Source organism: Oncorhynchus mykiss, chromosome 1 (genome assembly GCF_057628025.1).
Source record: "Oncorhynchus mykiss isolate SJ-2025 chromosome 1, ASM5762802v1, whole genome shotgun sequence".
Lineage (NCBI taxonomy): Eukaryota > Metazoa > Chordata > Actinopteri > Salmoniformes > Salmonidae > Oncorhynchus > Oncorhynchus mykiss.
In genome coordinates, this window is record NC_143022.1 from 80,504,110 (window position 1) to 80,530,208 (window position 26,099).

At 43.6% G+C, this 26,099-nt stretch overlaps 1 protein-coding gene across 46 annotated transcripts in view; it reads right to left on the reverse strand.

Annotated features, from left to right (window-relative positions):
* The window catches only part of LOC110529831 (ankyrin-3), a 163,084-nt gene that overhangs the window by 110,906 nt on the left and 26,079 nt on the right, over positions 1–26,099 (reverse strand). For 23 of the 46 annotated variants that reach the window (XM_090241583.1, XM_090241573.1, XM_090241565.1 and 20 more), the window contains exon 1: positions 13,067–13,677. The exons of 16 other annotated variants lie outside the window; for them this stretch is intronic. In XM_090241583.1, coding sequence (XP_090097709.1) covers positions 13,067–13,186 — 120 coding nt within the window. In that variant the 5' untranslated portion in view covers positions 13,187–13,677. Of the gene's footprint in view, positions 1–13,066; positions 13,685–26,099 lie in introns of those variants that run through there. 7 more of the 46 variants (XM_090241601.1, XM_090241623.1, XM_090241588.1 and 4 more) reach the window with 1 other exon arrangement.

The window sequence follows — 26,099 nt, forward strand, 5'->3', positions numbered from 1 at the left end:
ACAGTGCTCACTGCTGCCCCTAGTGGCTGATTTCCATGTCATCTCCCAATGTCCTCAGATACAGTGCCTTGCGAAAGTATTCGGCCCCCTTGAACTTTGCGACCTTTTGCCACATTTCAGGCTTCAAACATAAAGATATAAAACTGTATTTTTTTTGTGAAGAATCAACAACAATTGGGACACAATCATGAAGTGGAACGACATTTATTGGATATTTCAAACCTTTTTAACAAATCAAAAACTGAAAAATTGGGCGTGCAAAATTATTCAGCCCCCTTAAGTTAATACTTTGTAGCGCCACCTTTTGCTGCGATTACAGCTGTAAGTCGCTTGGGATATGTCTATCAGTTTTGCACATCGAGAGACTGACATTTTTTCCCATTCCTCCTTGCAAAACAGCTCGAGCTCAGTGAGGTTGGATGGAGAGCATTTGTGAACAGCAGTTTTCAGTTCTTTCCACAGATTCTCGATTGGATTCAGGTCTGGACTTTGACTTGGCCATTCTAACACCTGGATATGTTTATTTTTGAACCATTCCATTGTAGATTTTGCTTTATGTTTTGGATCATTGTCTTGTTGGAAGACAAATCTCCGTCCCAGTCTCAGGTCTTTTGCAGACTCCATCAGGTTTTCTTCCAGAATGGTCCTGTATTTGGCTCCATCCATCTTCCCAAAAAGTTCCATTTTGGTTTCATCTGACCAGAGCACCTTCTTCCACATGTTTGGTGTGTCTCCCAGGTGGCTTGTGGCAAACTTTAAACAACACTTTTTATGGATATCTTTAAGAAATGGCTTTCTTCTTGCCACTGTGCAATATACGACTGATTGTTGTCCTATGGACAGAGTCTCCCACCTCAGCTGTAGATCTCTGCAGTTCATCCAGAGTGATCATGGGCCTCTTGGCTGCATCTCTGATCAGTCTTCTCCTTGTATGAGCTGAAAGTTTAGAGGGACGGCCAGGTCTTGGTAGATTTGCAGTGGTCTGATACTCCTTCCATTTCAATATTATCGCTTGCACAGTGCTCCTTGGGATGTTTAAAGCTTGGGAAATCTTTTTGTATCCAAATCCGGCTTTAAACTTCTTCACAACAGTATCTCGGACCTGCCTGGTGTGTTCCTTGTTCTTCATGATGCTCTCTGCGCTTTTGACGGACCTCTGAGACTATCACAGTGCAGGTGCATTTATACGGAGACTTGATTACACACAGGTGGATTGTATTTATCATCATTAGTCATTTAGGTCAACATTGGATCATTTAGAGATCCTCACTGAACTTCTGGAGAGAGTTTGCTGCACTGAAAGTAAAGGGGCTGAATAATTTTGCACGCCCAATTTTTCAGTTTTTGATTTGTTAAAAAAGTTTGAAATATCCAATAAATGTCGTTCCACTTCATGATTGTGTCCCACTTGTTGTTGATTCTTCACAAAAAAATACAGTTTTATATCTTTATGTTTGAAGCCTGAAATGTGGCAAAAGGTCGCAAAGTTCAAGGGGGGCGAATACTTTCGCAAGGCACTGTATGTATGGGTGTCCAATACTGAATACTCACCTTCTCCTTGTATCAACCTGGTTCCCTTCCTTTATCCATCTCCCCTCTCTGTATTTCATCTGTTTCTCCCCTCTCTATCCTTTCTCTTGCCAAGTCTTTTCCTTCATGTTCCTCTGCCTCTTTTCACACTCTATACTTGCCCTTGCTATCATTGATTGATTCCTAACACAGACCAGTGAGCTCAGAGGGCATTTGAACTCAAAGACAAAAGATACATTCTGGTCATTGTAAAGCCAAAGGAACCAAACATCCATCAAGCCTATGGAGACCAGAGAACCAGTCTACACAGGCACTTTGTTTTGAACTACTGTAATGAAAATAAAATACAAAAGTTGAACCTATACCCTTCCTTAGTAAATACTCAGTAACAGTCATTACTTTGTAGAAAGGATTCTGTACAGTCATTTCACACATCTATTTCACTGTGTTTTTGCACTTCTTAGATACAACACCATCAAACAATAAGCGCTGACTGTTGACCAGAGGCTCTGTAGCATCTGTTGAAAGTGCTGGTATTGAATAATTCAGCATCAAACATGAATTAGCCTGAGTGCTTTGCTTTCTCTGTCTCTCTCTCTGGCAGATGCTGTTCCCACACAACTGATGAGGCTTGGACTGGGGCTCTGTCTGAATTTGTTCAGCCCCGCTGGTTATTGTACTGTGAGAATGAGTGTGTGCGCGTGTGCATAGTAAGGACTCGAACACTGCAGTCACCACAGGCTCATTTCACTGATATATGACATAAGGAAGAATACGTTATACACAACAATGGTAATACCATTCCCACCTTGAAGCCATAATCAACCTTTCCCTAACAGTAAATCCTTTTTATTTTATTGAACTTTTATTGATACAGGGTGGGTCACCAACGAGACCAGGGTCTCATTTGCAAAGGAGCCCTGTGAACATGAGCATACAATAAATAATATCAATACAGAAAATACAACAAGATTCACCAAAACAAACAACTCTCACATATCACCTCCTTTGACCTCCACCTAAACTGTCCAATGGAGACCAGCGAGTCTGATTTCAAGGTGGCCTGAAGTCTATTCAAGCATTTTTTCCCCAGGTCAGTGGAGACCCGCGGGACCTCCAGAAGCAGCAAGTCCAGAGAGCCGGACTGAAAATGTCTGGCTCTCCAGTTAATAGGTGAGCTGAGGTAGTGGGGGATTCTCTGAAGAACTGCTTAATATACAAAACGTAGATAAATGCTGGGCCCTTATGGTAGTCAGAGACTTCTAGCCAACGGAACTATACAAAATGCAGTGATGTGTATGAAAATGGTCCCCAGTGATAAAAAACAGTGCTGAGTGAATCTAAACGTTTTAAAGCAGATAGCACTAGAACCAATTGCAAGATGCCTGATCTTGGGGTATTTCAGACAATCTATGAACAAGTAAGAAGTGGTCAACCGTATCAAAAGCCTTCGACAGGTCAATAAATAAGGAAACACAATGATTTTTATGGTCTAAACAATATAGACAAGCGTAGCTGCTGGAAAAGTGCTAAAACCAGATTGGTGCTCATTAAAACAGAATGAGAAGTTTAAACGTTGTAATCTGAGCATTGGCCAGGGACTCTACACTACAGCGCAGAAGAGCACAGTGTAGTTCTGTGGTCAGTGTTATCTGCTGATCGACAAAACCCACTGCTTTTCTCTTTCTCCACCTATCGCTGTACTCTCATGTGACACATATTCTAGAAATGCTACAATTTCCATGCCGGATCAAATTACTCCGCTACAAAGACTCTGTCCATTCCATGCTCAATTGTATCCCAAGAGAAAACATGATTTATTCCCTGAGGGGGTTGTCGTCTACAAAAGGCAGCTTTTGTCCATGCAGTAATACAGAAGTTTGTGTCTGAGACAAACTCAAAACCAGGTAATGATATAGCCTAAAAATGTCCAATCAATTGAGCCAGTCTGGTGAAGAGCAGGGCGTGATAGATGTAAAGCAGAATGGACCCAGCTCGCTATTCAACATGACTATCAAGGACCAACGAATAAGGTGGTACAAATATATACAAAAATAAACATCTATTAATAGGGATGGACCTTTAAAGCTGTCAAATGCTAGGAGGAACTAGGATCACAGAATCAAATTGAAAAGCAATCTCTTCATATGTAAAATAGAAACAAAGACTAACCAAATAAATACTGAAAAATTGGATGCCATTGTGTGAGACATCCTGAGTGTTGTGCAACACAAACACCTGGGAGTAATAGATAAGGAGGTAGCTGAAGAGACAGAATGCATTTTTCTTTAAGCATGAAAGTCTCTGATCCCCCCCCCCAGAGGGAGCTGACTGTGGAGGAGTGTCTGCTCTATGATTATCATCGATCTGCCCTCAACACAACCCATTTCCAGCCCCGGTCAGGACACAGGGTCAGGCTCCGACTGGCTAACTCTGCCCACACATAGAGGCTTTTCTGGTGACCAAAAGTGGGTGGTAGAACCAGGGTTTTAGAAGCACAAGGTCAAATGATCAGATATAGGTCTAGAGTCTAAATAATGTTCAAATGATACAAAAGATAGTGAAAATATTTTGGGATTTTTGTCATCATCTTTTATGGCTCTAACACAGACGGCTAGTCAAGTATTATGGTGCGAGTGCAATTTTGATTTATTTTCTCCCTCCGCCTTGTGGTACAACAGATCAATTGAGAAGCCAATTATGCTATAACACATGAAATATGTAAAGGAAAACCTACAAGACAAACAGTCTTGCTTTAGTAGTGCTACTGATGGGATACTGGCAGGTGGTTAGCTACAAATGAAGCTGAGGTAGACAGAGGCCAGATGGGGGTAGGGTGTGTGTGGGGAGGGAGGGAGGGAAGGTAGGGTAGGTAGGGTATGTGTGGGGAGGGAGGGTAGGGTGTGAGTGGGGAGGGAGCGTGTGTGTGGGGAGGGAGGGAGGGTAGGGTGTGTGTGGGGAGGGAGGGTGTGTGTGGGGAGGGAAGGTGCGGTACGTGTGGGGAGGGAGGGTAGGTACAGTGGGGAGAACAAGTATCTGATACACTGCCGATTTTGCAGGTTTTCCTACTTACAAAGCATGTAGAGGTCTGTAATTTTTATCATAGGTACACTTCAACTGTGAGAGACGGAATCTTGCCTCCCGGGTGGCGCAGTGGTTAAGGGCGCTGTACTGCAGCGCCAGCTGTGCCATCAGAGTCCCTGGGTTCGCGCCCAGGCTCTGTCGTAACCGGCCGTGACCGGGTGGTCCGTGGGGCGACGCACAATTGGCCTAGCGTCGTCCGGGTTAGGGAGCGATTGGTCGGTAGGGATCTCCTTGTCTCATCGCGCACCAGCGACTCCTGTGGCGGGCCGGGCGCAGTGCGCGCTAGCCAAGGTTGCCAGATGCACGGTGTAGCCTCCGACACATTGGTGCGGCTGGCTTCCGGGTTGGATGCGCGCTGTGTTAAGAAGCAGTACGGCTGGTTGGGTTGTGTATCGGAGGACGCATGACATTCAGCCTTCGTCTCTCCCGAGCCTGCACGGGAGTTGTAGCAATGAGACAAGATAGTAGCTACTACAACAATTGGATACCACGAAATTGGGGAGAAAAAGGGGTAAAACATTTTTTTTAAATACAAAAAAAAGAGAGACGGAATCTAAAACAAAAATCCAGAAAATCACATTGTATGATTTTTAAGTAATTAATTTGCATTTTATTGCATGACATAAGTATTTGATCACCTACCAACCAGTAAGAATTCCGGCTCTTACAGACCTGTTAGTTTTTCTTTAAGAAGCCCTCCTGTTGTCCACACTTTACCTGTATTAACTGCACCTGTTTGAACTCGTTACCTGTAGAAAAGACACCTGTCCACAACCTCAATCAAACAGACTCCAACCTCTCCACAATGGCCAAGACCAGAGAGCTGTTTAAGGACATCAGGGATAAAATTGTAGACCTGCACAAGGCTGGGATGGGCTACAGGACAATAGGCAAGCAGCTTGGTGAGAAGGCAACAACTGTTGGCACAATTATTAGAAAATGGAAGAAGTTCAAGATGACGGTCAATCACCCTCGGTCTGGGGCGCCATGCAAGATCTCACCTCGTGGGGCATCAATGATCATGAGGAAGGTGAGGGATCAGCCCAGATCTACATGGCAGAACCTGGTCAATGGCCTGAAGAAAGCTGGGACCACAGTCTCAAAGAAATCCATTAGTAACACACTACGCCGTCATGGATTAAAATCCTGAGCGCACGCAAGGTCCCCCTGCTCAAGCCAGCACATGTCCAGGCCCATCTGAAGTTTGCCAATGACCATCTGGATGATCCAGAGGAGGAACGTCATGTGGTCTGATGAGACAGAAATAGAGCTTTTTGGTCTAAACTCCACTCGCCGTGTTTGGAGGAAGAAGAAGGATGAGTACAACCCCAAGAACACCATCCCAACCGTGAAGCATGGAGGTGGAAACATCATTCTTTGGGGATGCTTTTCTGCAAAGGGGACAGGACGACTGCACCGTATTGAGGGGAGGATGGACGGGGCCATGTATTGCGAGATATTGACCAACAACCTCCTTCCCTCAGTAAGAGCATTGAAGAAGGGTCGTGGCTGGGTCTTCCAGCATGACAACGACCCGAAACACACAGCCAGGGCAACTAAGGAGTGGCTCCGTAAGAAGCATCTCAAGGTCCTGGAGTAGCCAAGCCAGTCTCCAGACCTGAACCCAATAGAAAATCTTTGGAGGGAGCTGAAAGTCTGTATTGCCCAGCGACAGCCCCGAAACCTGAAGGATCTGGAGAAGGTCTGTATGGAGGAGTGGGCCAAAATCCCTGCTGCAGTGTGCGCAAATCTGGTCAAGAACTACAGGAAACGTATGATCTCTGTAATTGTAAACAAAGGTTTCTGTACCAAATATTAAGTTCTGCTTTTCTGATGTATCAAATACTTATGTCATGCAATAAAATGCAAATTAATTACTTAAAAATCATACAATGTGATTTTCTGGATGTTTGTTTTAGATTCCGTCTCTCACAGTTGAAGTATACCTATGATAAAAATGACAGACCTCTACATGCTTTGTAAGTATGAAAACCTGCAATGTAAAATCGGCAATGTATCAAATACTTGTTCTCCCCACTGTATGTGTGGGGAGGGAGGGTAGGGTGTGTGTGGGGAGGGAAGGTAGGGTGTGTGTGGGGAGGGAAGGTAGGTAGGGTGTATGTGGGAACGGAAGGTAGGGTGTGTGTGGGGAGAGAGGAAAGGTAGGGTATGTGTGGGGAGGGAGGGTAGGGTGTGTGTGGGGAGGGAAGGTAGGGTGTGTGTGGGGAGGGAAGGTAGGGTATGTGTGGGGAGGGAGGGTAGGGTAGGGTGTGTGTTGGGAGGGAGTGTGTGTGGGGAGGGAGAGAGGGTAGGGTGTGTGTGGGGAGGATATGTGTGGGGAGGGAAGGTAGGGTGTGTGTGGGGAGGGAAGGTACGGTATGTGTGGGGAGGGAGGGAGGGTAGGTATGTGCGGGGAGGGAGGGTAGGGTGTGTGTGGGGAGAGAAGGTAGGGTGTGTGTGGGGAGGGAAGGTAGGGTGTGTGTGGGGAGGGAGGGGAGGGTGTGTGTGGGGAGGCAAGGTAGGGTGTGTGTGGGGAGGGAAGGTAGGGTGTGTGTGGGGAGGGAGGGGAGGATGTGTGTGGGGAGGGAGGGGAGGGTGTGTGTGGGGAGGGAGGGGAGGGTGTGTGTGGGGAGGGAAGGTAGGGTGTATGTGGGAAGGGAAGGTAGGGTGTGTGTGGAGAGGGAGGGAGGGAGGGTAGGGTGTGTGTGGGGAGGGAGGGATGTTAGGGTGTGTGTGGGGAGAGAGGAAAGGTAGGGTATGTGTGGGGAGGGAGGGTAGGGTGTGTGTGGGGAGGGAAGGTATGGTGTGTGTGGGGAGGGAAGGTAGGGTATGTGTGGGGAGAAAAGATAGAGTATGTGTGGGGAGGGAGGGTAGGGTGGGTGTGGGAAGGGAAGGTATGGTGTGTGTGGGGGGGGGGTAGGGTATGTGGGGTGGGTCGGGTAGGGTGTGTGGGAAGGAAGGGTGTGTGTGGGGAGGGAGGGTAGGGTGTGTATGGGGAGGGTGTGTGTGGGCAGGGAGGGAGGGGAGGGTGTTTGTGGGGAGGGAGGGGAGGGTGTGTGTGGGGGGAGGGTGGGGTGTTTGTGGGGAGGGAGGATAGGCTATGTGTGGGGAGGGAGGGTGGGGTGTTGGTGGGGAGGGAGGATAGGGTATGTGTGGGGAGGGAGGTTGTGTGGGGAGGGGGTGGATAGAGTTGCCTCTACCAATGCAGGCACATAGAATGTGTCCCATGCACATAGAATGTGTCCCATGGGTCAGAATACTGGTGTGAGGGACAGTATAACTACAACAGGAGGGGTTATTAGAGAGGTGAGGGTATGGGACTATCATGTTCTGTACACACACACACACACACACACACACACACACACACACACAATAGAGCGGAGGGGTTTGGCTGGAGAGTGAGGGGGATGGGGGGAGCATGGTCGAGGGCATTTGTGTGTTTGGGGCTGGGCCAGCATGTTTAGCAGCCTGATGGAGGAGGCCTTGATGCACCATGGGGGATTAATGCTTGTGATGATGGTGGGGCGGGGGAAGAAAGGGAAACTTACAACACAAGCATCGGTGCACATGCCCTGCTTCTATCGTTGGTGGGTGCTGATGAATGGCCCCAAGATCTGGGATTTTACTTTCTGTATGGGTGTGTGTGTGTGTGTGTGTGTGTATGAGCGAGTGCATATGGAGGGCAGTCCTTGTAAGAGAGAAGACGAGAGGGGGTTTCAGGGCGGGTGGAGAAAGGGGGGTTGGGGGACCCGTGCCGGGAAGCGCAGGCAGACAGGCTGTGGGGGAGGTGGGTTTAGCTGGTAGATACTGTTGATGGGGGTTCATCACTGAATTCATATGTGTGAGTGTGTGTGTGTGCGTGAGTGCGAGTGTGTGTGTGGGAGCTCAACTCTTCAAATGCAGAACATCCTTATGGTACTTCAGCAGCCCCCTCCTAGTGCCTGCCTCCAGCTCTTTACTCCCCATTTCTAGTAATTTCCTCTACCCCATTTTCTACTCTCCTCAGTTCACTACCGCACCCGTACTTCTCTTTGCTTCACCTCTTCCTCATTCCTCATCTTTTCACCTTTCCATTCTTCTCCTGTCCTGCCTTCTCATCTCCTCAGCCATCCCTCCTTTCTCCTCTCCTTTCTTGCCCCCATCATGTCCGACCCTGGGCACATCATGTCCGACCCTGGGCACATCATGTCCGACCCTGGGCACATCATGTCCGACCCTGGGCACATCATTAAAGGATTATGCCAAGACTTCATGTTTGTATTTTCACTCTTCAGAGAAAATGTCAGGAAGCTGATGTCTTAATAAATAACAAGAAAAAAAAGACAAGATGGAGAATCTTGCAGTTGAAGCTCTCTCATGTAGACAGAAATCTGCTACACCTCACGCCAAACTTACATCAGAGATCCAGAGTTTATGCGCACACAGCATCAGCATCTCCTGCTCAATACAGCCTCTACGAGACAGAGGCAGCCTCTACAAGACAGAGTGATGACAGCAGCAACAGAATGACAACGTACCACGGAGCAGAGAGAAGAGAGGAGAGAAAAGAAGAAAGAAGAGGACGCCAATCACCTTCAAATGACCTTAAGGCCTAGTAACATCGCGCTCTCCCTCTCTCTCACTGTCCATCTCCGAGGCAAGACCCAGAACATGGCGGATTTTGATAACATGAAAGCCACACAATAGACCATTTTTTATGGTAACATATTCTGTGTTCTATTCCACTACACCAGAACCAATTCTAGTCACTTCCAATCTCGAGTGTACCACAGAGAATACATGGGTTATGGCGTACCATCCCAGTAGGACAAACACACCAGTCTGGTGTAGATCCAGTTACATCTTTACTGGTAAATCACCCCAGCACTCAGCTCTCCAGGACCCCTCAGACGACTGAGCCGCTCGATCGATAATTAAAATGATCCCTATTACAGCGTCTCACAGGCCCCTTGGAGACGGAATATATTGCAGTGAGATAGATAGCCATATACAGAATAGGGTGATGTATTGTAGATTGAAGGATTGAGGAACAGCATTTCAATGACCATGGGTAACAGTCAACTGTTCACTGTAAAGAAATGGCTAAAGGGCTTTGGAGGTGCCAGCATATTGAATGCAACTGAACAAAAGCAATCAATGATGAGATCAAATAAAGGGGTTCCTTCGTTTTAACCAGAATTGTTGAAGTACACTAGCACAGTAGACTATTTCTGAAAAGCAGTGCTAGACAGAGGTTTGTGTATCTGTGGGGCAGTTTCAGTTTAGCATTTAGTTTGATGAGTGGCCTGCCCATTTGACAGATGAGGGCTTTCTCTTGGTCACAATTGCCCCCCTGGGACTGGTCCTCGATCAGCCACAACACACACAGCAATTCTCCATAGCGGGTTAAGGATGGACCATTCTCTCTCTCTACACATATTATAGTCTCTTGTGGGAGGGGGAGGGGGACAGAGAGGAATGAATGCTAGTTCTGCCTTTGTTTCGCTGTTCCAGAACACAGAGAAATGTGTGCGAGTAAAGGCATCAGCATGCTTCAGTTTGTACTGAATAGTACTTTGTCCATTTTGAGACACCGTAGACAGAAAATAGTTCAAATTAATCTAAAATAACTCAAGAAATCTGTCACGCCCTGATCGGTTTCACCTGTCCTTGTGCTTGTCTCCACCCCCCTCCAGATGTCACCCATTTTCCCAATTATCCCCTGTGTATTTTTACATGTGTTCTCTGTCTGTTTGTTGCCAGTTCGTCTTGTTCGTTCAAGCTTACCAGCATTTTTCCTGTCAGCACCTATCGTTTCACAGCCTCTCTTTACTAGTCCTCCCGGTTTTGACCTTTGCCTGTCCTGACCCTGAGCCTGCCTGCCGTCCTGCACCTTTGCTCCACCTCTGGATTACTGAACCCTGCCTGTCCCTGACCCTGAGTCCGCCGGCCGTCCTGTACCTTTTCCTTACCCTGGATTTCCGACCCCTGCCTGCCTTGACCTGTCTTTGCCTGCCCCGTTTGCTACAATAAACAGTGTTACTTTGACAGTCTGCATCTGGGCCTTACCTTGATTCCTGATAGAGAGACAGAGAGAGGATTGGAGACTCCCATTTTGTGAGCTACACGTGCTTAGTCTGGTAAGAGGAGGATGAGTGCCTCCAGTCGTCCCTCAAGACTGCTTCCTCCTCTCTTTCTCCTCTCTAACACCTACAGCAGTCTCTTCTTACTACTGTTGCTGTAGCCAAGCTCTTAGGGAATCCGCAAGCTTTTTGCTATGTCTCAGAGATAATAACAATTTAAGTAAAGGTGGTATGATAACCTGTATGATAAGGAAACAGTGACCCCTCTCCTACCTCCTTAGCTCCTAGTGCCAACTCGGGCTTGAATACCCTGACCTCTCCCCTGATCCCCCTCACTGTGTGTCAGTAGGAGGTGTTCTTTTCACTGGCAGGCTACGATACCTCCATGCACAGCAGCTCCTTCTGGGGTGAGGAAGGTTAGTGGTCCCCTCCGCCAAAAGCAATCCTCCAGACACCTCCATTCCATTAGGCCCGTACAGCACTGAGTGAAGGCTGATAAGAGAGGCAGAAGGGCTCCTCAGTCAGCAATTTTCCTCTATCTCACCAACTCTCTCACTACTTCTTTCTCTCTCTCGCTCCTTCTCTTTTTCTCTCTCCCCCACTCTTTCCTTCTTTTTCTCTCTCCCATCAGGTATTGTTGGAGGGCCACCAGACAGTAGTAAATGATGCAGGCCAAGCTCAGCCAAGCCCATCAGGTACTTAAGCAATAAGGAACAAGAGGGTGTGGTATAGCCAATATAATCACGACTAAGGGAGGTTATATTGCACGGCGCAACGCAGAGTGCCTGGATACAGCTATTAGCCATGGTATATTGGCCATATACCGCAAAATCCCGAGGTGCCTTATTGCAATTATAAACTGGTAACCAATGTAATCAGAGCAGTAAAAATACATGTTTTGTCATACCCATGGTATATTGTCTGATATACCATGGCTGTCAGCCAATCAGCATTCAGGGCTCGAACCAACCAGTTTATAATGTAGAATATAACAGGATCTGAGATAGACTGGCTAATACTGTAGTGTAGAAAAGGTTTGAGGGTCCTGTGTGTCTCAGTTGGTAGAGCATGGACCTTACAATGCCAGGGTTGTGGGTTTGATTCTCACATGGGACCAGTACAAAAAATGAAAATTGTGTGCACTCACTACTGTATAAGAGTGTCTGCTAAATGACTAAAATACAATTATAAAATTACATGTGCATTAACACATTTCCATTTCTACCTAGCAACAAAATGAGCATGTGAGGTGTCTGTGCATTTCTTTGTGAGAGAGGGAGGGAGGAAGAAGCATGAGGACATGAGGAAGGACACAGCTCAGAGGAGAAAGGGGAAACTGATTATCTGAATGGAGCGTGCTATACTTGCAGGCAATCAATAAATGGAGAAGAGCTCCCTCAGCCCGACATGAAATATGAGTCTCTATAATAATAATAATAATAATAATAATAATATCCCTCATGGACACCAGGAACACACACACACACGCACAAAGATAATGTACATAATCAAGTAAATTAAATCAGTCACCTTTAAGGTTTTTGTTCAAAAATAATATTTTCATAGATGTAAAAAAATACATTGTCAATGATGGGGTCAAATAACAATATATTGTGCATAAATAGAAGCAAAGACAATAAATGTCAGTTCTATTGAATAGATCTCATGGGTGAAATACTTGCATCCAGTAAACATCAAGCAGTGGATGCTTTACGTCCAGCAAGACATTCTCTAGCTATTTATGACTTCAACCTATTTGTCCAGCAAAACCAGAACCATGTGCATATAGCAGATACAAGAGCAAGCATTAACCCACATGTATTCTCCTCCATCATATGGAAAGCTTTTCCATCAATAAATAACAGAAATATGCATTATATATGGACGTCTGTGTATCCAGCTGCACACAGATGCTCTCGACTGGACCACAACATAACCACATGCCAGGAACAGTACAGAACTCTTTGGATCACTAATGAACCAGGAGTAGTTTGGATCAGTACCATACCCCTGTCCATTTGATAAGCTGTAAGATCAAGGCTTTTGAATCCGCACACTGAGAGATGCTGATTTTGGAGTATAACAGTGGCGGAGATGCTGTAGTATTTGGGGGAGCCCCGTGTTTAGCTGTAGATTAGACAATAGTGTTAGACAGCATAAGTGCCAGATGCCAAGTACGACCTTACCACTACGCACCATGAACAAGGCCCCAGGCTGATGCTTAACTAACAGGTGAAATTCAACAAGGTTACGTGCACGTGAGCGCACACACACTACATTGAATGCATGGCAGCTTAGTGACATGAGAGAATTGTGTGTGTGTGTGCTGCCCATATGAACACAATGGGGATGTGGCTGAGCAGGGAGTCTCGCTCCAGTGAAAGTACCTTTCTCTTTTGTTCCCGGGACGCTAGTTTCTTAATTCTCCTTTTCTTTTCTTTCTCATCCTCGATAGCATTGACATCCACGTCCCGGTTCTTCTTCAATGCGGAGGCTGCGTGAGCCATGGCGGAATACAAAAAAACGGTAGAAATCCCAGGGAAGTGGAAGCCAACGATCTCAGAGAAAAAGATAAGGAAAGGGAAAAAGAGTTCCGTCCTGCTGACAAGGAGAGTGTCGGAGGATAAGGGTAGGCAGGAGAAAAGATGAGGAAACGTCTCCTCCTGTTTCTGTGTCAACCTCAGTCAGTGTAGAATCCAGGAGCAAGAGAGCCACGAGCATCACCAGACACAGAGGTGGAGAGAAGAGAAACGGTTACTACGGTAACCACGCTCTGTTTCTAGCCGTCCTCTTCAGGTTCCCCTCCTGGTCCATGGCGGTACCTGGGCCGGTGCTCCGCGTGGATCTGTCTGTGTGTGTGTGTGTGTATGTATGTGTGTGTGTGTGTGAGAGAGAGAAAGAGAGTGTAAGTGAGTGTCTGTGTGTATGAATGGTGTGAGGGAGCCAGCTGGGGTAGGAAGGGAGGGGGGGGGATAGAGGGAATGTGAGGGATCGTACGTGTGTGTGTGTGTGTGTGTGTGTGTGTGTGTGTGTGTGTGTGTGTGTGTGTGTGTGTGTGTACTTCTCCCCCACCCACCAGCTGGAAGTGCCCAAGTGAGAGATGGGATAGGGGAGAAAGTGTAGAGGACAGACTGAAGGGGGAGGTTGGATGGTGCTGATGGTAATTTTCTGTATCTCTCTCACACACTCTCACACAGGTGGGAAGGGAAGAGGCAAAATACCTATCCATCCTTTTTTTCTATAAAATCTGTTAATGTACAACAGACGGCTGATCCTATAACTTTGGAATACTAATTGCTGACTGTGTCTATTAAAGAATGACAACTTCCATTGGGTCATACATTATGAAAAAAACTAGAAAAGGTCCTGCTGAGTACTGACACAATAATGCTAATGTTGAGAGGAAACTGACATACTAATACTAATTCTGAGAGGAAACTGACATACTAATGCTGAGAGGAAACTGACATACTAATGCTAATGCTGAGAGGAAACTGACATACTAATGCTGAGAGGAAACTGGCATACTAATGCTGAGAGGAAACTGACATACTAATGCTAATGCTGAGAGGAAACTGACATACTAATGCTGAGAGGAAACTGACACACTAATGCTGAGAGGAAACTGACATACTAATGCTAATGCTGAGAGGAAACTGACATACTAATGCTGAGAGGAAACTGGCATACTAATGCTGAGAGGAAACTGACATACTAATGCTAATGCTGAGAGGAAACTGACATACTAATGCTGAGAGGAAACTGACACACTAATGCTGAGAGGAAACTGACATACTAATGCTAATGCTGAAAGGAAACTGACATAATAATGCTGAGAGGAAACTGAAATACCAATGCTAATGCTGAGAGGAAACTGACGAACTAATGCTAATGCTGAGAGGAAACTGACAAACTAATGCTAATGCTGAGAGGAAACTGACATACTAATGCTGAGAGGAAACTGACACACTACTGCTGAGAGGAAACTGACATACTAATGCTAATGCTGAGAGGAAACTGAAATACCAATGCTAATACTGAGAGGAAACTGACATACTAATGCTGAGAGGAAACTGACTTCCTAATGCTAATGCTGAGAGGAAACTGGACATACTAATGCTGAGAGGAAACTGACATATTAATGCTGCGAAGAAACTGATTTACTAACGCTGAGAGGAAACTGACATACTAATGCTGAGAGGAAACTGACATACTAATGCTAATGCTGAGAGGAAACTGACACTCTAACACCCTGACTACAATGCTCACGTAGCGTGCGTGAGCATTGCAAATTAAATGTAGAAATCTATATTTTTCAATTATTGCATCCACACTGGTCTGCGCTAAAATAGAAGTCAGTTCTATTTGTGACACAGATCGCTGTGCAAGTCCTGCCTCTCCCATCTCCCTATTGGTTTATAGAAGCAGATATCCACGTGCCATCTCCTCATCGGTTATACCCACGTGGGTGATTTAACAATGAACTCTGTTGTCGGTCGTCGTGGTAATACTATGAAAGTTTAGATGCCAATCACCATATAAGTTCAAAAAAGAAAAAGCCTGGAAGGAGGAGAGATGACTAGAAACGATTTGGTTGGCCGTTTTATGTGTGGATTAATTGTCGGAGTAGAGGACCTTGTGCATTTCAGGTAAAATAACAACTCAATGTTTATATCCCAGGACAAATTAGAAAGCAACAGCAAGCTAGCTAAATAGGACAAATTAGCTAGCAAGTGCAAGCTAGCTAGCTAAATTGCCATAAATGTTTAATGCTTTTCGCCCTGTCCCCAAATTAATGTAATTGGTTCAGAGTTTGTTTTGATATTTTAACCTGCATGTCGTGATCGCATTTTGTGTGGGGGGACAAAATAAATGTATGCACGATGGCGCATGCGTGCAGCCGGTTTGGGTTCCGTGTAATGCTAATGCTGAGAGGAAACTGACAAACTAATGCTGAGAGGAAATGGACATAATAATGCTAATGCTGAGAGGAAACTGACATACTAATGCTAATGCTGAAAGGAAACGGACATAATAATGCTAATGCTGAGAGGAAACTGACATACTAATGCTAATGCTGAGAGGAAACTGACATACAAATGCTAATGCTGAGAGGAAACTGACATAATAATGCTGAAAGGAAACTGATATACTAATGCTAATGCTGAATGGAAACTGACAATAATGCTAATGCTGAAAGGAAACGGACATAATAATGCCAATGCTGAGAGAAAACTGACATACTAATGCTGAGAGGAAACTGACATATTAATAATGAGAGGAAATGGACATAATAATGCTAATGCTGAGAGGAAACGGACATACAAATAATGAGAGGAAATGGACATAATGCTAATACTGGGAGGAAACTGTCATACTAATGCTGAGAGGAAACTGACATACTAATAATGAGAGGAAATGGACATAATGCTAATACTGGGAGGAAACTGTCATACTAATGCTGAGAGGAAACTGACATACTAATAATGAGAGGAAATGGACATAATGCTAATGCTGAGAGGAAACTGACATACTAATGCAGTGAGGGAAATTACATACCAATCCTATGGCTGAGAGGAAACTGACATACTAATGCTGAGAGAGAACTTCCATACTAATGGTAATGCTGAGAGGAAACAAATTGATGAAAGCAGTTAACTACATCAGCTAATGCTGAGAGGAAACTGACATACTAATGCTGAGAGGAAAATGACATACTAGTGCTGAGAGGAAACTGACATACTAGTGCTGAGAGGAAACTGACATACTAGTGCTGAGAGGAAACTGACATACTAATGCTGAGAGGAAACTGACATACTAATGCTGAGAGGAAACTGACATACTAATGCTAATGCTGCGAGGAAACTGACATACTAATCCTAATGCTGCGAGGAAACTGACATACTAATCCTAATGCTGCGAGGAAACTGACATACTAATCCTAATGCTGAAATGAAACGGACATACTAATACTAATGCTAAGAGGAAACTGACATACTAATGCTGAGAGGAAACTGACATACTAATGCTGAGAGGAAACTGACTTACTAATGCTACTGTTGAGAGGAAACCGGACATACTAATGCTAATGCTAAGTGGAAACTGATACATATGCTGAGAGGAAACTGACATACTAATGCTAATGCTAAGTGGAAACTGATACATATGCTGAGAGGAAACTGACATACTAATGCTAATGCTCAGAGGAAACTGACAAAATATGCTAATTCTGAGAGGAAACTGACATACTAATGCTAAGAGGAAACTGACATACTAATGCTAAGAGGAAACTGACATACTAATGCTGAGAGAAAACCTACATACTAATGGTAATGCTGAGAGGAAAACAAATTGATGAAAGCAGTTAACTACATCAGTTAATCAAATGTGCTTATAAAATAGCTGAGATTCTCGGTCCCTATACTGTGGTCATTATTTCATCTGAGGCCAGTGACATTTTAATGGAGGGGTCAAATGGTATCAGGGGGCCATTTGTTTCACCAAATCGAATGGCTCTTTGTTTAAAAAGACCGAGAGGAAGAGGGAGGGAGAGAAAAGGAATAAAAGAGGAGGATATCCAGAGTAGTGTAAGAAACGACAATAGACTGGGTTAGATTTTTCAGGGATCAAAAAGAGTGAGTGAGCGAGTAGAGTCACATCTTATTTACAATGTTATTCACGTCCGTTGCTCACGTCAAACATGGCAACGTGGAAAAGGAACGGCCATCTTTGTTTTCTCTGTCTGTGCTTCAGCACCTGAGTAGCTGCATGGATCTTGCGCCGGCGCATGCCTGGCAGTTTCTGCCTCTGCTTTGTGTGTGTGACCGTATGTGTATTCGAGAGGATGAGTAGAAGAGAGAGAAAAGGATCACTCCTCTTTCTTGTCAAGGAAAGAGCTGCCACACACATGGGACACAGAACAGGTTTTTTCTCCAGACACCAGCCATGTAACGATATGAGCGTGAAATCAATTTTTCTTTCATCCCTTTAAAATGTTTTTATTTTTAAACAACAACGCAGACACCAGTTTCAGGGGCGGGGCCCTCATTCCCCATCATTCATCAGGGGGTGTCAAATCATCATGTTGTTGCTAGGTGAGGACCAATGGTGTTGCTCGGGGATGCTGGTGGAAAGGTAACAACACTAGTTGGGGGTTGCATTTTGGAAATCACAAGACAACCAACCGCCATTCCTAAAAATCCTGCCTCAAAATAAAATGTTTCTCAATGGAGAAGAAAATATCATCCATACAGTGAAAACCTTGCGCTGGAATGATATATGAAACATAAATAACATTTGTAAGGATATTTTGTAATATAGTCTAATACAGCGTAAAGAGGATATTGCTGAATGCAATGCTTGCTAAAAGTCAATAACTGAACTTAATGTTGTATTAGCCTACATTTCACAACCATCGACAATGACATCCATAACCATTACACAGACCCGTATTCAGTGGTCAAAGTCACACATAGGGGCTCCAATAATCCCAATTAGTCTATAGTTGGCATCAGACTAAATGTGTCCAGACTAAAACAACCTTGGACAGAGCTGGGTTGATTCCAGGAATGGACTTTTAAAAGGCCCATTTCACCTTCGTTCCAGGCAGCAAGCCATATCAATACAGCAACTGAACTGAAGAGTTTTAATAGGACAGTAAACGACTAAACAAAAAATACAGGAAATACTTGCTGCTTTGTGGATAATCAATGATGCCATGTTTTGGCAGTTTAACTAGAAGTTATGAACAGCTAAATATCTCTATGACAGAAAACATAAATTTGATGTACAGAAAAACTTTAAAGAATAATTTGAAGAAAATCTCTTGATTTGAACATCAGGAAAGCCACTGTTATAAATGAGTGCATATTTTTACAGCCCTCCTTGGCAACATTAGTATGGATCTCAAATTAAAGTGTCCAGCTGAAGTACTAGTTGCACCCCCATTGATGAGCTAGACACAAATTGTGCCAGCCTGTCATTTAGTATGGGTTAAGCCAATATGTTAGACCATCTAGGCTTACCGGAACATGCACCTCAGTGAGTGACAGCGGTGTTTAGGCCGTAGCTTGCTTTCCCCCTTTTTTTTGATTAATAATGAATGCATGTGATTTCTCCCCTGGGTGTAACAGAAGCCTTCCCTGTTCCCTGTTTTCAGTCGCATTGACCTTTTGACCTCCACAGCCACAACATTTTGTCCTGTTTGACACCAAGCCCACAGGCTAAGATAAATCCAACAACACTGTGCATCTGTTAGAGACTGAAGTAGGTCGAACTGAGGTTAAGAGACATTCTCTAAATAGAAAGTGGTGCTGACACTGTTCAAAGGCAGAAAGTTTGTTTCTGACACTGAATACGTTCACAAGGTCTAATTGAAGGAAGAAAGGGTCATTGTTCTCTGGTCTAATGCCAGAACTCTTAAAGCACAGACCTACAGATTGATAACTGGCACATTTACACATGTTCCATTAGTCCTTTAGTATGACAGGTTTCCTTTGTCTCCAGAGGGAAATTATCTTTCAGGATTGTGGTAACTCTATTGCACAACCTGTGCAGAGCCGACAGAAAATGTGCAGCGAGACAGCATTTACACCACTTTCAAAGCAGCAGCACCAAACTTGTTTACCAGACATATTCAATAGTCCACATCATAGAAAAACTGAGAAAAATGGAAAAGAAAGCAGACGTTTCTTATTGGACAAGTTGACACTGTACCCTCCCCAATTTCAGCCCTTTTGCCTCTGTTTTGTCTAGTGAATAGAACCCTGGCTGCAGTCCAAACACTTAAAAGACACACCCTATCACCTCAGCCCTCAAATTAAGTGGAAACTTCTGATGACGTATCATGACGTCTGACGAGTATACACTTGCAGGGTAAGGGGCGAGGGACGAAAGAATGATTTTTAAATGGACTGCCCTTGCCCAGAAATTCGTAACTTGTTCATTATGTTTTCAGCCACCGGTAGCTTGGGGCGAGGGAGGAAGGAATGTGGGTGCTTTATATGCGCTACAGTCAATTATGATTGTATGTCTACTTACATTAAATATATAATTATTAATATACGCATACTGTATGATAGCTAGCAAATTAATTAGCTAAATAACGTTAGCCTGCCTAGCTGGAACTTTATTTCTACAATTTCCAAAAGCTAACCAAACAAAAACATAATTACTTTTACGAGACATGTTTGTGTTACTAAATGCACATGACGGCACAATTTCAAACTTATTTACATTAGTTTTTACTTACACTTGTATGTTGACTCCATATATTGACGTTGAGGTTTTATTTTTTGTCTGCTTTTCTTAGCGGATGTACAATCGGCACGAATTCAATCACGGGAGTTTCAGGCCCCGAATTGAACATAATTGTACACTCGCAAAATTACATTGCTTACATTGCAAACGTCCCTTGCTTGGCTAATCACTTGGACCGGCCTCCAAGATGGTGACGGTGATTCCCCCAAGGGCATAAGGCGAGGGTAAGTGGACAAGGGGATTGAACCACAGCCCCTGTCCCTGGGATTTCACACGGCAGCCCCCACGCTCGCTGTGGATTCACTTGTCGGTCACAGTGGTCTCCTAGCTACAACCTACAGAGCCTCATCAACCACGCCTCTCAACAACTACACTGCTCAAAAAAATAAAGGGAACACTAAAATAACACATCCTAGATCTGAATGAATGACATATTCTTATTAAATACTTTTTTCTTTACATAGTTGAATGTGCTGACAACAAAATCACACAAAAATGATCAATGGAAATCAAATGTATCAACCCATGGAGGTCTGGATTTGGACTCACACTCAAAATTAAAGTGGAAACCACACTACAGGCTGATCCAACTTTGATGTAATATCCTTAAAACAAGTCCAAATGAGGCTCAGTAGTGTGTGTGGCCTCCACGTGCCTGTATGACCTCCCTACAACGCCTGGGCATGCTCCTGTTGAGGTGGCGGATGGTCTCCTGAGGGATCTCCTCCCAGACCTGGACTAAAGCATCCGCCAACTCCTGGACAGTCTATGGTGCAACAAGACATGATGTCCCAGATGTGCTCAATTGGATTCAGGTCTGGGGAACGGGCGGGCCAGTCCATAGCATCAATGCCTTCCTCTTGCAGGAACTGCTGACACACTCCAGCCACATGAGGTCTAGCATTGTCTTGCATTAGGAGGAACCCAGGGCCAACCGCACCAGCATATGGTCTCACAAGGGGTCTGAGGATCTCATCTCGGTACCTAATGGCAGTCAGGCTACCTCTGGCGAGCACATGGAGGGCTGTGCGGCCCCCCAAAGAAATGCCACCCCACACCATGACTGACCCACTGCCAAACTGGTCATGCTGGAGGATGTTGCAGGCAGCAGAACATTCTCCACGGCGTCTCCAGACTCTGTCACGTCTGTCACATGTGCTCAGTGTGAACCTGCTTTCATCTGTGAAGAGCACAGGGCGCCAGTGGCGAATTTGCCAATCTTGGCCTCCATGCTCTGGACACTACGCTGACAGACACAGTAAACCTTCTTGCCACAGCTCGCATTGATGTGCCATCCTGGATGAGCTGCACTACCTGAGCCACTTGTGTGGGTTTTAGACTCCGTCTCATGCTACCACTAGAGTGAAAGCACCGCCAGCATTCAAAAGTAACCAAAACATCAGCCAGGAAGCATAGGAACTGAGAAGTGGTCTGTGGTCACCAACTGCAGAACCACTCCTTTATTGGGAGTGTCTTGCTAATTGCCTATAATTTCCACCTGTTGTCTATTCCATTTGCACAACAGCATGTGAAATGTATTGTCAATCAGTGTTGCTTCCTAAGTGGACAGTTTGATTTCACAGAAGTGTGATTGACTTGGAGTTACATTGTGTTGTTTAAGTGTTCCCTTTATTTTTTTGAGCAGTGTATGTTTGGTTGCACCAGCATGTTGCTTGACTGAATTCCACTTGGTTTCCTTCTTCGCTCACACTCCTCTCCTGCCTGGTTGCCTGCCTCATGACAGGGCAAACACACATTTTCATGGACAACAAGGTATGGGTTAATAAAAGCAGTTTAGTAATCTAAAATTAGGTATAATGATCCAATCTAAAGCTAGCTAACAAAACTACTAACGTTAGGTTTAGTAGCCTAGCTAGATAGCCAGCTAGTTAACATTGGCAAGTTAGGTTGATGCAATCAAACAGCTAACGTTAATGATTTAGACTCATTAACCAGGTTTCCATACAACCTTTTTATGTGAGTAAAGTACATGTCAGATAAAAACATCTCATGGACTTGCCTGATGGAAATAGAACATTTACTGGTAAACTTTCCAAATGTCTAAAAACAAAATACACTAGACAAGGTGGGATATTTTTGTGTTGATAAAATGAATTATGCGAGAAATGTCGGTTGAAATGTTTTTATGCACAAATATTGATATAATAACAATTTTATCGAAGCAAGCTTGGAGTCACGCGAAGACATGTTGTGTGCAGTCCCACTATGACTGGTCAGGAAAGCATGAGTTTTTATTAGGCTTCAGATGAAATAAATTATGATTAACTTCAAGGTGATGAGCTTGATGCTCCTTTCCAATAAAGATTGAGGGTCTTATTCTTGTGACATGATCATCAATGCTTGGCTACCGTTTGACAAATAAAAATGATCTTGTTCTTTTGTCCATAATAATCTCCTTGTGTAGGCCAGGGGTTCCCAATCAGGGGTACTTGGCCTATCCACAGGGGGTACTTGACGAAGACTCATGAGACCATAGACCTACTGGTAAAATTCACATGAGGTGGTACTCTGTGTAGAGTAAAATTCAGTTGGTGGTACAGTAACGAATAATGGTTGGAAACCACTAATGTAGGTGTATTGTGAACTGTTGGCTAGAGCACACGTGCCAATAGCAGTGGGAACACTCGCTATATAACCATCAGTAGAGTTTAAAATGCGATGGAAACCCATTTCACTTGTATTTTTTATTCGGTACATGGGTATTTAACCGCAAAATGTATTTTCATGTGCACTACGTCATCACGCACAGCCTTTTATCAGTAAGTAAATTTGATGAAAACATCTCTGGTGGAAAAAATGTGCATATTGTTTTTATGCAGATTTTTGAATATTCGCATGAACATCGGTTGCCAATTGGATGGAAACCTAGCTACTGAATAAATGGGTTTAGCACAAGATAAAGAAGATGAAACAATCTACTGCTGCAACCCAAGGCCCAAGGCCAACGGATACTGAAGTTCCTGAAAAGGTTAGTCAGTCAGTTTGTTAGTCCAGTAATGTTGGAATATTATTTTATTTCCACTGCTGGTGATTATTCACAAATGTCTGTGACTCAAATTTCACAGTCTTAAAAGTTTTAAAAACTACAAATCCCGCCACAGAGCAGTCTACACAGACAACATGAACACACTTGTCCAACCATAAGATGCATGGCTAATGCAGAAAGACAAAATTGATGGATTCTAGAACCACCATAACTTTCATAATTACAGAGACAGACCGCTATCATGGCATCAGTCTTTTTTGACTACCTAGTGCGTAGTGACACCTACTGATAAGAGCTGGTAATGCAGGTTTGTTAGAATAGCACACAATAGAATGAGTGACATTCAATAAAATATACTTTGTGAAAAGGGGGACATTATTCTCAATAAAAATGTTGAAAGTAGTTCCTTTAATGATTAAATATATGGATTTTACAGGCAATCAGTTCCTACAGTGAGGGCCTGGGAACCAGCCTCTGATATGTCAGATGGAGACCAGGACAACACAAAGTAAAAATGTACACATAAAAAATAAACTTTTTTACAAGGTTTACTGGGTATTGTGTTAAATGTAACCCTGCCTTGTTACAAAGTCTACTGTGTATAGTGTTAAATGTAACCCTGCTTTGTTAGTCTACTGTGTATAGTGTTAAATGTATAGTGAAATTAATATTTAAAGACATTGTAACCATTCTTTGCATAACGCTCAGCCCTGCTACAGTAGTTCACTAAACTACAGAGTATGTTGTCCATTGAAGTTGTTGTCTCTAGCTCTTTTAATATCAGATTCAGAATGAATAGTAACAAGGTTTGTGATGGTTTGATCCACCTTAGGCCAGGAGTGTTTCCAATTCACATGACCTGATGAAAAGGGAAGCTATCTAAAAATAATAATATTTTGTCATAGCCTACGAATAGGACGCAAAGTTTTACCTGACCAGGTCATGAGGAAAAACTCCAGGCCCCCACCAGCTTTCTTAAAATCAAATTAAGTGCACTTGAATATTGCCATACATTTCAAAATTAATTAAATTAAACACTAAATGTGTGATTCATTTAAATAATTCCATTCAATTAAAATAAGTTAAATGGCTATTGTTATGCCTCACCATATTTTGTGGTCATTGACTTTTATTGTTATTTCAACTACATAATGAGAGTAATAGCAAATACTACATTTTGCTCTCTGAAACAAGGCAGTTTGTGTTCTCTCTGTTCTCTGAGTCCCTCTAGTGGTCAAAGGTCAAAAAGGCTGGCAAATAGTAAACATCCTCAGCATGTCTGTCTGCTGCCAGATTGTTTTTTTGTCTTTGATATCCAGGAAAGCACTGAAGTTCTACACACTTGGTAATTTGGCCAATTTAATTTATATAATATGTTTTGGACTGGGCTTTTCAACAGAACTCTTCTTAATTAATTAGTTTGGCCCAGACTCAACAACCGATTCAGCTGTTGGCTTGAAGCAACCACTACTCAGGTATGCTGTAATTATACCACCACCACCACCACCGAGCAAGACGTTATAGGGAAACTCCTGACCTGTAAAACCAAAATCTAAGCACTGCAGTACTTAATGCAGCTGGTGGCCACACCAGATACTGACTGTTACTTTTGACCCCCCCCCCCCCCTTTGTTCAGGGACACATTATTCCATTTATGTTTGTCACATGTCTGTGGAACTTGTTCAGTTTGTCTCAGTTGTTGAATCTAATGTTCATACAAATATTTACATGTTAAGTTGCTGAAAATATACGCAGCTAACAGTGAGAGGACGTTTGTTTTTTTGCTGAGTTTAGATCCACCTAGACATCTAACCACTCTGACCTGATTGGTGGAGAGAAAAAAAGGATGAGGGGGTGGGGGGAGGGCAGTTAATGACAAGGGAAAATATAAAATAAATAAAAGGACACAAAAATAAGAGGCAGATGAAAAATGAAGGGACCTAACAAAGAGAGACAGAGGGAAATATATATATATATTTATCAAAACCCAGTCAACACCAACTCTCTGGTGCAACATTTGCAGTGACGAAGTATACATTACGTAGAAATATTCAGGTCATCTCCATGCTGAGGGCAAACTGCTGTTTATGCTGTTTTCCCATGATTAACACTTCCACTGTGGTCATCTTGAACTAAATGTAGGTCAGGGTCCACTTCTACTAAAAGTGTTTTTTTTCTCCTGAAGTCCATTCTTAGCTTCATATATCAAATGTATATATCAAATTATTAATGTGAGCCTTTCCGTTTGGAATAATGCAATTGAAATGTAACCCATTTAAAAGCCAGTAACCTACCTACATTTATGTCACAACTGGCCTCTTTGAAATCAGACCAAAATGTATTTCCCAGGTTTCCCCACAGAGTGGCAGCCACACAGTATAGCCTACACACAGCCACTGTAGTCAGCTCCTTAGACACACTGCCTTCAGAAAGTATTCAAACCCCACAACTTTGTCCACATTTGGTTGTGTTAAAAAGTGGGATTAAAATGGATTTAATTGTCATTCTTTGTCAACGATATACACAAAATACTTTCATGTCAAAGTGGAATAAAAACTAACATTTTTGAAAAATAAAACACATATCTTTATTAGATAAGTATTCACCTATTCTATCTATGGCAGTGACTACAGCTGTGGCTCTTTCTGGGTAAGAGATTTCCACACCTGGATTGTGCAACATTTGCCCATTATTCTTTTCAAAATTCTTCAAGCTCTGTCAAATTGATTGTTGATCATTGCTAAACAAACATTTTCAGATCTTGCCATAGATTTTCAAGCAGATTTCAGTCAAAACTGTAACTCAGCCACTCAGAAACTCCAATGTAAATTTGGCCTGAATTCATCTCCCAGTGTCTGGTGGAAAGGAGACTGAACAAGGTTTTCCTCTAGGATTTTGCCTGCGCTTACAGTAGCTCCATTCCATTTATTTTTATCCTGAAAAACTCCCCAGTCCTTAACAATTACAAGCATACCCATAAAATGATGCAGCCAGAGTGGTACTCAGTAATGTGTTGTATTGGAATTTCCCCAAACATAACACTTTGTATTCAAGACAAAAAGTTAATTGCTTTGCCACATTTTTTGCAGTGTTACTTTAGTCCCTTGTTTCAAACAGGATGCATGTTTAGGATTTTTCTCTTTCTGTACAGGCTT